At 32.5% G+C, this 16084-nt stretch overlaps 2 protein-coding genes across 2 annotated transcripts; both read left to right on the top strand.

Moving 5' to 3' along the window:
• The first annotated feature begins 1752 nt into the window (after positions 1-1752).
• On the top strand, positions 1753-5872 carry LOC143569324 (cytochrome P450 81Q32-like). Its single transcript, XM_077055274.1, has 2 exons — positions 1753-2682; positions 5243-5872. The coding sequence occupies exons 1-2, from the start codon at positions 1753-1755 to the stop codon at positions 5861-5863; spliced, it is 1551 nt and encodes a 516-aa protein (XP_076911389.1). The 3' UTR covers positions 5864-5872.
• Positions 5873-12437: 6565 nt separating this feature from the next.
• Positions 12438-15305, top strand: LOC143569323 (G2/mitotic-specific cyclin C13-1-like). The gene is made up of 6 exons (XM_077055273.1): positions 12438-12761; positions 13589-13821; positions 13963-14146; positions 14235-14384; positions 14876-15010; positions 15103-15305. Exons 1-6 carry the CDS (start codon positions 12438-12440, stop codon positions 15175-15177), a joined length of 1101 nt encoding a protein of 366 aa, XP_076911388.1. The 3' UTR covers positions 15178-15305.
• Positions 15306-16084: the final 779 nt, after the last annotated feature.

The raw sequence follows: 16084 nt of genomic DNA, 5'->3' as shown, positions 1-16084 counted from the left end.
ACAATTTGTTTTTTTCTTTAATCTTGGATATCCGATTCACTATCAGATCCGAAATTTCGGATTCGGATTCGGATAGTGAAATCCACTATCCAAAAAGGTCCGGATATCCGAAGTTCGAATATCCGAAACTTTGGATATCCGGTTTTTAACACCCCTAAAGGTGGATATGAATTGATTTGGTTTAGACGGTTTTGAACACCCCTAAAGATAGCCAAAGTGTTACGATTTGACGATTGGAGCAGTTTGATTAGGTTTATAAGAACAAAATGGTTGAAATCGCGAACAACTTGATTTGATTTGGTTTAGACGGTTGCGTTGGTTGCGTCGTTTCAATGACTTATGAGTTATGACCACCAGTAGCGGTAAGAGGCAACTATTAAGATTAGTACAATTTGTAATATCAAAAGAAAAGATTGAAAAGAGAAAATATAAGGGTGTCAAATATAATTATCTTAATAATCATTTTGACATGCATGGATTTAAAAGATGCATGCATATAATTTTCCCATTTAAAATTGTTTTACTTTTTATGATAGCAATATCCGTTGTCCACTTACACAAATTCTTTCTACAGATAAGTAATTGTATACCTTTTGTCACTAGCTTTATATTTATTTTAAGATTTGGTACGCAGCATATTTAGAATCCCGGAATATTATAAATTCTTTTAGACATTAAAAACAATTACATTAAAACAAGCAAAAGACTACAAAAACGGTTCCAATTTAAAAGATGCATGCATATAATTTTCCCATTTAAAATTGTTTTACTTTTTATGATAGCAATATCCGTTGTCCACTTACACAAATTCTTTCTACAGATAAGTAATTGTATACCTTTTGTCACTAGCTTTATATTTATTTTAAGATTTGGTACGCAGCATATTTAGAATCCCGGAATATTACAAATTCTTTTAGACATTAAAAACAATTAGACATTAAAACAAGCAAAAGACTACAAAAACGGTTCCAATTATTTGCAATAGATTTTTTTCACTAGATATATGAAGCTGTGTTATTTTATTTTATACCTTTCAGTTATTTTATGCACCCCAAAAGACTATATAACAAAACAGGACCCTACATATACTCCATATTTTCATTCTTGGCAAAGTCATAGATATGAATTGTTTTAAATTTTGATTGTATTAAAAGTTAGAAAACATGATTTAAAATGCCATGAAGGGTCCTAGTTGATGGGATATTACATCTTTGAGCACTATTTTCGTGCAGAGAACAATTCACGAGGGAATCCTTTTTTATTTAGGCATTGGTTATTTACACACCCTTTAACATGGGGTCTCATACGATCGTATAGCCCCTATACAATCGTACGTAAGGCGTGTGAATAACCAAATAATGTACGAATATCATATCCCTTTATTTAATACATACGAAATATAAAATAATTAGTTATAAAAGATATAAATTGTTATGTAAAATAAAGAGAAAAGTATGTTATAAGATGGATAGTGAGGTGGTGATTTGAAAAAAAAAGGACCGAGTAATAAGTAATAACTATTAAAGAAGATTAAAAATTTTTACAGGTCGGTTTAAAATCTGATTTCGCATGCTAAATTGACAATTCAAAACAAGAACGTATGTATTGATGCTCTTACCTACCGGGAAAAATTGAATATATTTTTTCTTTTATTTTTTAAATGATGAGAAAGCCGAAATGCTCCTCAATATAAAGGGAACACAAGGGTGATATGATAGAAGACATCAGTGTTTTGAACTTAGGTAGTGAGAAATGGAAGTGTCTTACATGTTGTTCCCCTTAGTATTATTGTTCATCTCCATCTTCATTGATTATTTCCTCCACAAACTCCAAAACCTTCCACCTAGACCATGGCTCCCTCCCCTACCTATAATCGGTCATCTCTACCTTGTCAAGAAACCAATCCACAAGGCCCTAGCCAAACTCTCGGATAAACACGGCCCGATCCAACTCTTGCGGTTCGGCTCACGTCGAGTCCTTGTTGTCTCCTCTCCCTCCGCAGCCGAAGAATGTCTCACCAAGAACGATATTGTTTTCGCAAACCGCCCTCAGTTGCTTGCAGGTAAGTACCTTGGCTACAACTTCACTAGCCTTGTCTTTGCACCCTATGGCGACCACTGGCGTAGCCTCCGCCGTATCTCCTCTCTTGAAATCTTCTCACCTAATCGGCTAACCGAGTTTGCACCTATACGTGCGGACGAAGTGCGTCTTATGATGCGTAAGCTCTATCGATGTTCATCCAAACAGGCCAATGTGGTGCAGGTTCAATCTATGTTGGCTGACCTAACTCTCAATGTGGTGATGAGGATGATTTCTGGTAAGAGATATTATTATAGTACAAATGCTGATGATATTAATTTAACGGCGGAGGAGAAAGACAAGGCGCATCGCTTTCGGGTGATTGTGACTGAGATTTTGAAGCTTATGGGGGCTACAAATGTAGGGGACTACTTGCCAATGTTGAGGTGGTTAGGAGTGAATAAATTAGAGAAAAGATTGATCAATTTGCAAGCAAAACGGGACTTGTTCATGCAGGAGCTAATGGAGGAGATAAAAGACAGCATGGAATGCTCTTGCCAAGAGAAGCAGAAGAAGATGATGAACTTGACTCAGACGTTATTATCGCTGCAAAAATCCGAACCTGATTGCTACACTGATGAAATGATCCGAAGCCTCATGATGGTAATTAACCTAGTAATCAAATTAATCATCTCATATGCATTTTTCAGATATATCTTAAATATATATAAATAAAACATTTAAAAGTTTTCTAGTTATCGGTTTGTTTTATGTTTATCAGTTTGCATTTGATCAAGTTCTTGTTAAGACTAGGTCTGGTTTGATATTTTGATATAAATATAGGTCTAGCTAGGTTCATTTTTTTATTAATAAGAAAAGAGTGGGTCTTATACCTTGAATCTCCTAATTTTCTCATCTTGTTTAAAGTGTCTGATTAATTTCTTGTTCGTTTATATATATAGATTAGGTTTTATCTCTTTGTATTATGGAGTTGTTTTTATTTTTCGTTTTCAATATTTATATATTTGTTTATTTGAATTTTATTAATTGAGGGAGTTAATATCAAGTCACCAGATTGTTTTATTTCTCATGCATTTGATCCGAATTCACATGTATGGGTCTCACCAAATCCAGATAACTTTTTAACGGGTTATAACATCCCATTATATTAAAAATTAATCGTATCAAAATATTTGATATGAAAATCTTATAAAATAAGAATATATACTAAAAATTAATATCCATTTTTTTAGAAAATATATTATTTATAATTAAGAAATAATTTTATAATAAAAAATAAGCGGGTCATAGGTCTCACCAAACTCAGATAGCTTTTAAACGGGTTATAACATGTCATTTATTTGTGAAATTCTTTCACCATCAAACCCTAAGTATATTATTAACTTTCTTACAATTAATAAAATTCAAATAAACAAATATATAAATATTATAAACGAAAAATAAAAACAACCCCATAATACAGAAAGATAAAACCTAGTATATATATAAACAAACAAGAAATTAATCAGACACTTAAACAAGATGAAAAAATTAGGAGATTCAAGGTACAAGACCCACTCTTCTTTTATTAATAAAAACAAATGACCAACCTAGCTAGACCTATGTATATTTATATCAAAATATCAAACCAAACCTAGTCTTAAAACGAACTTGAACATATGCAAACTGATAAACGTAAAGCAAACCGATAATTCATAATACTAACTTAAACCCATAAATATGAGACTTTAACTAGAACTCCATCGGTTGATCTAACCATTCTAATTTCTGATATCACTTGTTAGGATCAGTATATACTAAAAAATTGGTCTAATGCAACATTTATTTTACAAAAATAGTTGCATTAGACCTAATGCAACTTTTTTATTACATAATGCAATTATTTCTTTCAAATGCAACTTTTTTGAAAAGTTACATTTGAAAGAAACAATTGCATTATCTTACAAAAATATTGCATTAGGTCTAATCCAACTTCATCTTATAATGCAACTATGCCAATTTTTTTGTAGTGATACACACAAATCGAACACAAACGAAAAGCAATAAACAAGCACAAAGATTTAACATGGTTCAGTCTTGACTAACCTCGGTCACGTGTGTCAACTAACAATTAAAAGTACATAGCAAAGATATATACAGGAATTAGACTAGGGTTTGTAACTTAGTAAATAAGAAATCTCAAACAAGCCACCCTAAACTTGTTTCCTCCTTATTGACTTCAACTAATTAATACCCGGACATAAACAAAGACCTATAAGCCCAACAATCTCCCACTCGGACAACTAACTGAAAACCCTCATATCATATGTGCTTCTAATTGTTCCTCTTTAATCTAGAACATTAAGCTTCCGTAGTTACCACCACCTTCTCATCAATTATCCTGAAGGCGGTTAAAGCCCCCCCCCCCTGGCTAAGCTCTAACACATACATCATCCACAGCTAAAAGTACATGTTGCTTGTTCTGTCTTTACCGGATCCCACTGAAACGAATATTCAGACACGAGATAGCCTGAGAACATTACAACAACATATTTTTGTAGCCATTTTGTTGGAAATGATTTTCCCTGTGTGTTTTTCTCGCACAGTATTTTGAAAGAAAATCGTTGGAAAATGAGTTTTCTGACAAATTTCCAACAAAAACTGTCGTAAGGACATATCTCATTTTTAAGTAGTGTAATTTGTGTTGTTTAAAAGATTATATAGTTAATTAAAATAAATAATGTAGTTATAATGTAATACTAACGTAGAAGGAGGGATTCAATTAGAGATGTAAAAATAGTTTTTAAGGATAAATATAATTAGTTGCTACGATTTATTCTCAAAATCTATCCTTAAAAATGAAGAATAGCTAAAAATTGAGGTAACATATATTGATGGTTGTAGCTTGTGAGGATATACAGTATATAAATTAGTAGGCCCAGTAATAAAAAGTTTCTTTTCTTATTGACAGATTTATTTATTACAAACACAAATAGTAAATGGCCGTCATTCTGACTGACAAAATGTGTCGATGGACCGGGATGGTAAAAGAAATTAAAAACCGCATTTGCATATATAACCTAGCTAATTAATCAAGAAAGTCAGGAAAGTACCAACAATCCTTCAGTTCAATAATGTTCAAGACATGCATACTGCCTTTCTCATTTATTAAGTTTCCTGGAATCAAAACAATTGAGCATATCTCTTAATGTTCAACGCGCAGGTGATCTTAGCAGCAGGTACTGGTACGTCCATAACCACCATGGAGTGGGCAATGTCTCTTTTACTGAACAATCCAAGTGTTCTGAATAAGGCACGGTCTGAGATCGAAAAACATGTGGGTCATGATCGTTGTGTTGAGGAGTCAGACATGTGTAACCTACCTTATCTTGGTTGCATAATAAAGGAAACTCTCAGAATGCTTCCACCAGGTCCTTTGTTGCCTCATGAGTCCGCAGAAGATTGCACGGTGGGAGGGTATCACGTCCCTAAAGGGACAATAGTATTAGTCAATGTGTGGGCAATACAAAACGATCCCAACATATGGGGTGACCCCAAAACATTTAGACCAGAGAGATTTGAGGGTCTAAAAGGTTTTAGAGATGGTTTCAAGTTTATGCCATTCGGGTTTGGACGGAGAGGTTGTCCAGGAGATGACATGGGAATGCGCTTGGTCGGGTTGTGTTTGGGATCTCTGATCCAGTGCTTTGAGTGGGAGCGAACAAGTGAGAGCCGGGTTGATATGAGTGAAGGGATCGAAGGAATAAGCATCTCCAAGGCTATAAACTTGGAGGCAATTTGTCGTCCTCGTGCTACCATGTTAAATCCCTTATCACAACTTTGACTAGTTTGGTTCTCCGATAGGTATGAGTGAAAGAAAATATGCATTATTGTGTAGCCACTTTATGTTTAATAATGATACGAGTCTGGTCATGTACCTGGAGACTAATACAATACATAATAAAACTTAATCCTCGTTAGTTTATTTGGCCCCAGTTAATTTAGTTCTTATTAGATATGTTAAACATTTAAATTATGCACTTAGTTTATTGGACCACATGACACTTGGACTATCCATTATGGTACTTTAACTAGCAATGATAGTTTAAACATCACATCAATGTCTTATATCATCGCCATATAGACATAAGCCTCTAAGTGCTAGCAGGGGCTTTAACTAGCACGTTATGGTTTAACTAGCTTTAACTAGCATTAACATTAAATAAAATATATTCGTTTATTAGATTCTCAAAAAAAAAAATCTACAAGTTAAGTGGCATTATATGAGTGGCGCCTCACCCTTTCGCGCCACTTTGGCATTTTGGACGGCCTTAAAGCCTCCCTGGCGATCTAATGTCTGGGCGTGAGCCCATAACAAGTGGTCTTATTAAAATAGCCCATGTTATTAAGTTTAACGCGTCACGAGTGTTATGTTTCTTCGGATGCATCTACGGTGAAAGACTTTTAGCCGGTATGATTCTTAAAATATACAAATCCCACATGTACTCTGGTGTTAGATTGTCTCCGTGTCTTAGACCAATCTCCAATGCTTAAGACTTAGGGAGAATGGTCCATTGAACACTAGCGCAAAAAAGGCTTCCATCTTTATCCCCTCAAGATTAGCAGCATTCCATTTTACGCCAAAATCAAATACACTTGTATCATCCGTCTGACTTAAGAACCCTAACTTTTATATGTAGCCCATTCGAGTTCTCTAGCCCACTTTAGTCTACTGAATACAGACCGCTTCACTTCTGTAGCGGAATATTATAAGCAAACATATGAAAATTAGATTGATAAGATTAATATTTGATATTTGTAAAATAAGTTTATATGTAAATCTACCTATACTAATAAAAGAAAATAATGAGAATGACGTGGCAGTTTCATATTTATTCTTGGCTAATTTTTCCCGCTTAAATTAGTAATATCTTTTTATAGGCATTATATAAACTTTTCATATAAATAAAGATTATGTATTCTAAAATTGGATAATTCATAATAAAACAAGTTGTGTTTATTGAAATTTAGATGACAAAAAAGAAAAAAAAAACTAAAAATGGAATTGAAATATTTAACCAATTTTAATTTATAATATATAATAATGTCATACATAATAATATATAAAAGTGAATGTATCAATAATAATAATATCTTTAACTTTTTATTTAAAAATTAAATTACTTTCTTTGATATCTTTAACTTTTCTATATATCTATATTTTGTAGCATAACAACAAAAATATGTATACATATATATAATTTAATTAAAAAAATATTTTCGTATGTAAAAAAGCATATTTAAATCACATAAAAAGAAAAGAATTTAATGGACTTGACTCTAATAGTTGATCAAGACAATATTTATTTAATATAGCAAAATCCGGATAGTTTTTGCAGACTCTTCTCTTATCCACCTTATATATATAAATATACAATTTCATTTGAGAATAGAGTAAAGTGTCAAAATCATCCTTGAGGTTTGATCAATTATACGACTTCCATCCAAAAAGTTTAATTTTTGCAGCTGGACCATCGAGATTTCCTAGTTTTTGTTAATTACGTCCAAATAGTTAACTCCGGTAATTTTCATCGTTAACTCAAGGGTAAAACCGTCTTTTCACTAAGGTATGAAGGGCCATTTTGATCTTTTACCATCTTCATCTTCTTCAAATTCATACCCTAATTTTCACTTTACAAACCGTAACCACCACCAAACAACCTTAGCCACTGTCACCGCCACACAATCACCACCACCACTCATCTCATTGGAAACCTGCGCCACCACCTCTCTCATCAAAAGTTCCTTCTCCCCTCAATATTTTCTTAAATCCCTAAAATGCAAGGGTTTGTGGAAGTTGAAATTGAAGATTTTGACCGACGTATTGGATATGAAATGAGGTATTGCTATTTTGGCACTTTACTCTTGAGAATATTACTATTGTAAATGATCATTGTGTTCTGGATTATATCAAGTGTATCACACCTTCATTATTTTATGTTTTTATATCCAAGTCTTCTCTTTTGATTTTCTATACAATTACATATCAAACATCCAACGAAAATCAATGTTTCAATGGATTCATAATCAACTTCTTTTGTTTTCAAACATTTACAAACTTTAACGCCACAATGACATTGGTCGCGGATGACCTCTTTTATTTGTAACTTTTTTACTAAATTGATAAAAATTAATAAATGACCATATGTTTTTAATTATGTCTTATGGTTTGCAATAATGGGAAAACGTGAAGGCGCCGGACGTGGCAATCGGGGTACTGCCACTGATGAAATTGAAGTGTAAGTATTTACAAATTTGAAACATATAGACTTACCCCATCTTGTAAGCCCACTTCATGCATTCACGTATTGTTTTAATATTGAACTTTATGTTTGTGTCATTATTTTACGTCTTATTTTAAAATTATCCAGAAGTCCAAATGTAAGAAATTTCCAAGTAATCCTTTTTTACCTTTTTCAATTTTGTACATTCTAAACTTCTTAGTACTTGTAGCATATATATTCGAATATTATGTGTAATACATTTTTTACATAATTATGTTCTTATGTTTAACATTTAGTGTTTTTCATTGTATTAATTTGCACGTTAACAAATCTCATATAATACATAGGTTCTAAAGCTAATTGATTTATATAAGAAATCTTTTATAAAAGTCAACAAAGTCGATTTGGATAAATAGAAACAAATCATCTGTTCTATTTGTAAAGCAGGATGGTAGATATAGATAAATGAATACAATCATTTTTCCTTTTTGTATAAGAGGATGCTGTAGTATAAGATCAACTAAATATAAAAAAAGAAAAACAGTTACTTGACTCTCCGACTCTCCAAGTACGCTTCTCATTTCTCTCAACTTTACTCCTGATAAATTAAGCCAACGTTCAGATGTTTGCATTTTGGAGTTCTTTACGTATGTGCTCACCTTTAGAGCATTCCCAGCCCGTTTTTCATCCACATCTCTATAATTACACTAAATAACACTATATTTTACTCTCTTATTTAATTAAATAATATTTTTTTTATACATTTATAATTACAATTTCTCTTTTCTCTACTCACATATATTTTCAACAAATACTAAAAAATAAATGTGGACAAACAAACTTTTTCTAAATTTACAAAAATAATTAGTTTTTCTCTCTCATCCACCAAATTACTCTTAACCTTATCCTATAATTTACAAAATCCTCTTACAAAAACTTTGAGGATGAGTTGAGAATGCTCTTAGTTTCCACATTTTCAGTACACTTTGATGGTCGGGTATAAATCATGTGTATATATGTATTATTTCATGTATTTTAATTATTGTTTATGTATAGCGAGCACAATTACTTTGAGTTCTTTTATGATCACAAGTGTTCGAAGCTTAAACGAGCTAATTCAGAGCTACTCAGATGAATATTAAGCAAGCCTCGAGAAGATGAAAGCATAGGGAAACATATATGGAGGGTTAAGAAGGATTCGGGAAAGGTTTTGGATGAGAAACCTGAAGCCGAAGCGAAAACTGAACAAAACGGGGTTACTAGGAAAGTGCCTTTTAGTAAAGACGGGCATATCTCGGCCTAAATGAGTTACGTGACCCACAATATATGAATTTCGGGTTTCTCAACGAGTCAAAAATATGAATATGAAGTTAGTTTGGTTCGCGCGATGCGAACTGATGGGGTAAAACGCTTCGCACTACGCGAACAGACATAAAAACGGGAGAAAACAACCCTAACTGATATATGATTAGTTTTTCAGCCCCCATTCGACCTATCATTTGTTCCAGCAGCCAGAGACATACCCTAGGATGACTTTGCATCATCCCGAAGCTTCCAGTTCGTCAAATCATCGCATGAGTTCATCCGTTCATCAGATAGGCGAGCTGATTGTTATGTCGATGTTAGACTAAAACGCTTGTGTTCACTCTAGGCTAGGGTTTATGCAAATTAACTTTTGATCAGATTCGTTGTGCTTAATGATTAAGAACTTGATTAGGTTTTGTTATTTGATCTTGTTGGGTTTATCAATTGGTTGTTTAAATAGTTTGCGCCGTTGATTATTGAATCTTGCATCATTTATCTGGTTGTGTTCATCAACATTTAGGGTTAGCTCTTGTATCATTGAAGCAATAATCTCTAGTCATTGCAACCTAATTGATTTTCATAACATAAACTGGTAATTGGGTAAATCAAGTTCAATTGTGTCAACAATTCGGTTAGGGTATCGTTTGTCACCACAATCAAACTAATAGGTCTAGTAGTTACTGCGCAATCAAGCTAATTGAATATGTGATTAGTTGAATATCACATTAGCTGAATATGGAGTGAATTACTTTTCTCATAATTGTTAACAACTTTAAAAGTTATCGTGTAATTTAATTCATCCTTTTAAACTGCTTGATATTGTCTGTCCTCCTAGTTAATTAGTTTTGAAGTTATGAGTCAGACTTGCATTTTCCACTGATTCCCTGTGAAGACGGCCCTACTTACCCACACTAGTTATATGTATTTAATTATAATAAATACTTGTTTTTTATTAGAACACGACATCTACATCACACTCACGAATAAAATGATATCTTGTTATGATGTGCTTGGCGCTTTCATGGAATATGGTTTCAATAATCCTTGTAGAGTTGTAGCCATAACATGCTACTAATGTTGTAGTCATGATTTATGACTCGCATTAGGTACTATTGCTTGCTTTGCTAACTACTGTCATTGTAGCTTATAATGCTCTTGCTTCTTCCCTCATTATATGTGATCCCATAGTTAATAGTTACCTTCAAGTATCTTATAGGATGTTTAAATGCTTGTGTATGGGCAACTTTTGGATTTTCCATGAATCGGCTTCCAAATCTAACTGCAAAATTGACATCTAATCGGTATGGGTGGTGAGATACTGGATGCTACCAATCCAATGTCTATATTTTGTTGCTTTTATTGGTTCACTTTCACCGTCCTTGGATAGCTTCAAACCTGCTTCCATTGTGTTAGTTGGATTACAATCTTCCACGCCTAGTTATCTTAACACTTTCTTAGTATAGGTAGATTGCTGTAGACAAACTCGTTCGGGTATTTGGCAAACTTCAATTTCAAGGTGATACGAAAATAACCCAAAATCGCTCATTTCAAATTTGATTTTGCATCTCCCTCTTAAATGTAGTGATTTCTTTTTCATAGTTTCTTATTACTACTATAGCATTGACATAAACACCAATGTTTACCATTGACTTGATTGTAGTTCTTTTATAAAGGGCATGTTCTTGAGGGCATTGAATAAAGCCTAAGCCTTTAGGTGTATCATTATCATAAGTTCCATGCACGCAATGCTTAACGCAGTTTGTATAGGGCCTTCTTTAGCTCGTAGATTTTTTTTCCTTATCCTAGCTTTATAATTGTGTCTGGTTACAGGACATGAACATCTTCTTGTAGGTGTTCGTGCAGAGATGTATAATTTACACCCAAATGATGTATCGACCAATCTTCACATGCTGTTAGGGCAAACAATAGTCTATTTGTTTCCTTTTTTCCACAGAACAAATAGTTCATTAAATTTTACGCCATGCGTTTATACATAACTTTTTGCCACAAGTCATGACTTGTATTCAATTATTTCTCTTGTAGTATCCGTCTTTACCTTAAAAATCCGTATCAATTGTGATTTGTATACTTCGTTAGCTTTTCATGTTACATCTGTATAAATATAAATGCCATATAAAAGCACATTAAATTGGAATACGCTAACATTACATTAATTTGAAAAAAAATATATTGAATATTTTTATAAGAATGTTAAACCATTTGCAACTTTCTTGAACCTGCCTGTAGTTAAGAGACTGTCAAACTAATTGCAAATAAAAAATATATATTAACGTTTGTTAATTTTAAAACCAAATGTATTATAGTTCCGCAAATAGTAGGAATATAAAATCCATAAAGTTATTTTTTTTTCCTGCCACAAGAGATCAAGAATTATCCATGCAATTAACTCAATATACAATTACCTAAAATATCTTTAAAAAACATTGAATCCATGTAACGAGCACCAAAGGCATATATGTTAAAAACTTAAAAATTTCAACATATTTTGAAAAGGCGCGTGGTTTAACATTTCAAACCACAACCAAAACCCATGTTTTAGTTTTTAACATTTTAAATCCCATGAAACAACCCGCCACTACACATTTCACAAATCCGACGTGTCAAACTCCCATTCGCTCCTCCAAACTTTTCAACCATTTTCACCAAAACCTTAAAAACTTCAAAATCATACTAAAAATGGCGGCACACCCATTCCTTAAAATACTCAAAACTCTAACCCCATTTCACCACCATCATTCAACTCATCTCCTGTGTTCGTTGCTTCCAATAATAATAATAAAAAATATTCTTATTATTATTAACCCATCAATGGCGGACCAGGAGAACAAGAACATGAACACCAGTGTGAGGGTTACAAGGCTGGCGAAGAAGAGGGCCATGGAAGCAATTGGGTCCCACCTCCAACCGGCGAACAAGAAACGTGTGGTGTTGGGTGAGCTGTCGAATAATGTGGTTACATGGGAGAATCCGAAGGTGGGTTTGGATCAGGTTCAGAAGAAGGTGAAGAAGGATGTGAAAAAACCGGTTGTGGAGAAAAAAGATGAGAGTGTTGGTGATGCGTTGACTTCCGTTGACCCTCAGATGTGTGAGGCTTATGTTTCGGAGATATTTGATTATCTTCATAATATGGAGGTTTGATACATTTTTTGTTTTTAATTTTACTTGATCTCTACTTATGTTGCTAGATCTTAGGGTTAGTTTGTATCTATTATATTTTAGGATTGGTTTTAAGCCTTGTAAATTGGATGGGTTTGGAGTGAAATGAGATCGGTTTTGGTTGGGTCAAATGAGTTCTTTATACAAAGGTATCAATTTGATTCGATTTAAAACGGGTGGGTTCTAAGCAGAATGAGATTGGTCAAATGGGTTGTTTTTAAAATGTATCAGTTTGGTTTATGCCACAATGGGTTCTGAGCAAAATGAGTCTGTGCCAAATTAGCTTGTTTTGTAAAGCAATTAATTTGGTTTGCATCTTTTGAGCAAAATGAGTTCAGTTCTAAATGGGATGGTTTTGAAAAGTTGCAATTTGGTTCGGATGAAAATTGGTTTTGAGTAAAAATGAGTTTGGATCAAAATACACTTTTTGTAGAAAAAAAATTATATCAATTTTGTTTGTGTCAATATGGTTCTAAGCAGAATGAGTTTGAGTCAAAATGGGGTTTAAAAAAAGTGAATTTTGTTTGAGTTTAACTAGGTTCATGCCAAATTAGAGTTGGATTGAAATAAGTTTTTTTTTGTTTAATAAAAAAGTATCAGCTTTTAGCTTAACAAACCATAAATCCAGGTTTTGTGAAATGAACTGTGTCAAACAAATTTGTAGTTTATCCAACTTCTAGCTTTTAATTGACGTGTCCATTGATAAATCAAAGAACCAAGAACTTCAAATCTAGATCTAGGGTCAAATTATTTTGCATTCAACAACTAAATTGATGAATTTGTGTTCTTGTTATTCAATCTAGATGGAGGCTAAAAGGAGACCAATGGCAGATTACATTGAAAAAATACAAAAAGATGTGACAGTTAATATGAGGAGTGTGCTGGTTGATTGGCTAGTTGAAGTTGCAGAAGAATATAAGCTTCTTCCAGACACTTTGTACCTCACAATCTCATACATTGACAGATTTTTATCGTCAAATGTTCTTAACAGACAAAGACTTCAACTTCTTGGTGTTTCTTCAATGCTGATTGCATCGTAAGTATCACATTCAGGTGCTTTATTGATTATATTATGCTCAGTGTTTTCAGAACCGGACCAGACAGCAAACTTGTAACATCATAAATGATATAAAAAATTGTAAATGCATTTAATCTAATATTGGTTTATTTTTACCAGAAAATATGAAGAAATTAGCCCTCCACATACTGAAGATTTTTGCTACATAACTGATAATACATATACGAAGCAAGAAGTTGTGAAAATGGAAGCGGATGTGCTAAAAACACTCAAGTTTGAAATGGGAAATCCAACAGTTAGGACTTTCCTTAGAAGGTTTCGAATTGGTCAAGAAGATTATAACGTAAGCTCTGCTACCGTTGTGTTTATTATGATTTTCGTGTTGTTTTTTATGTAATGGATTATTTATGGGTTTGTTTTGAAATTTGCAGGCACCGAATTTGCAGTTGGAGTTTTTAAGTTATTATTTAGCTGAATTGAGCTTGTTGGAATATAATTGCATCAAGTTTTTGCCTTCTTTGGTTGCTGCATCTGTCACATTTCTTTCAAGATTCACTCTTGAACCCAACTCACATCCCTGGGTAAGAATCATAAAAATTTGATGCTTTTAATAAAAATGAGATCTTTTTATAAAAATAAGTTGCTTTTTTATTAAATAAATGTGATATTTATTTTTTTTGGGTAAAAATTTAAATCTTTTTTAAAAAATGCAATCGTTTTGATTTAGAACAAATATTCTTAAAAAAAGTTTAAATTTTAGGTAAAAATTTAAATCTTTTTTTAAAAAATGCAATCATTCTGATTTTAGAACAATATTCTTGAAAAAAAGTTTAACAAATGCAATCATTTTGATTTTAGAACAATATTCTTGAAAAAAGTTTATTTTTTTAGGTAAAAATTTAAATCTTTTTTTTAAATGCAATCATTTTGATTTTAGAACAATATTCTTGAAAAAAGTTTATTTTTTATTAAAAAATATGATCTTTGTTAAAACAATTTGTATTTTTATAAAATACTTTTTTTTATCAAATAAAACAGTGATTCTGATGTAATTATATCATCTTTTTTACAGAATTCAGCTCTAGAACAACTCTCAGGATACAAACCATCCGATGTGAAAGACTGTGTTCAAATTTTACATGATTTGCAGTCAAGTAGAAGAGCTGGAAATTTAGTAGCAATTAGAGAAAAATACAACCAACATAAGGTTTGTGCAGCATTAATGCAACTTATTTAAATGATTCTTTATACCATTGCTATAAAATGTGATTTTAACTTTTTGATAATTTATTATGGCAGTTCAAATGTGTGTCTGGATTGTCTTCGCCTTCTGTGATTCCATCATCCTACTTTGATGACATCAAGGTGACATAACTTTTGGAAAAAGGGTGACGGGTTTATGCGGATTCATGAAGATTATGTTCCAATATGGAAGGATATGAAGCAAAGATGAATCTTTGACTTGAGTGGTGATTTGGATGGCATGAGGGTGGTGTCATGGTTGGGGGTTTTGGTCTTGTTAAGCTATGACTATGGTTTTGAGTCTTTGACTATGATTGTGGGTTTAGTTTTACATATACAATTTTGGATGAGAAACAGATGTTGGATAGTTGTTTAGGTAAAAGGAACACATGATAATTTTCATGTCAGAAAGTTTGGTTACAGCCACAATATAATGAAAAGAAGTTTACATATTGATTCAAATTTTGGTGCCTTTTATATTCATATATTTATGAGTAAATGACTTCAAATTAGGGTTTTTATACCGAAGCAAATTGGCTGGTTTGAGGCTTATATGTTTTGGCTTACAGTTTTAAAAACCTGGTTTGACTTTTTTTTTTTCTGAAAAGAAAAACCTGGTTTGACTTTTTTATTTTAAAAATATAAAGTTTCAAATGTATACATTGTCATTTTAAAGTTTAATGCAAACTAATGATTTTGATTTTTTTTTAAACAAACTTGGGCCAAACCATCAACGAGACCTGTTTTGGTTTGACAAGCTAATCCAATTGACACTGGTTTACATTTTTGTTTTATAAAACCAGGTTAGTGGTTAAGTTTTTAATGTGTCAAAACTGGCCGAATGAAGCAGTAAACACTCATATTCAAAACTATTCTTATTTAAAAATTTTCTCCAGATCTAAATTACCCAAACTATGTGTTATTAGGGTTATACTTTCGGGTTTCGGGTCGGAGAAATATATTTCTAGTACTCTTCGGGTTTGTGTTTTATGAGTACGGGTTAATCGGGTTATGAGTAATTAAAGAGAAATAAAAAAAT

Source organism: Bidens hawaiensis, unplaced genomic scaffold, assembly GCF_021521415.1.
Source record: "Bidens hawaiensis isolate Kalapana, Puna unplaced genomic scaffold, B.hawaiensis_p1.1 tig00024457_1, whole genome shotgun sequence".
Classification (NCBI taxonomy): domain Eukaryota; kingdom Viridiplantae; phylum Streptophyta; class Magnoliopsida; order Asterales; family Asteraceae; genus Bidens; species Bidens hawaiensis.
The sequence above is the reverse complement of the archived record's forward strand: the minus strand, read 5'-3'. Positions and strand labels throughout refer to the sequence as shown.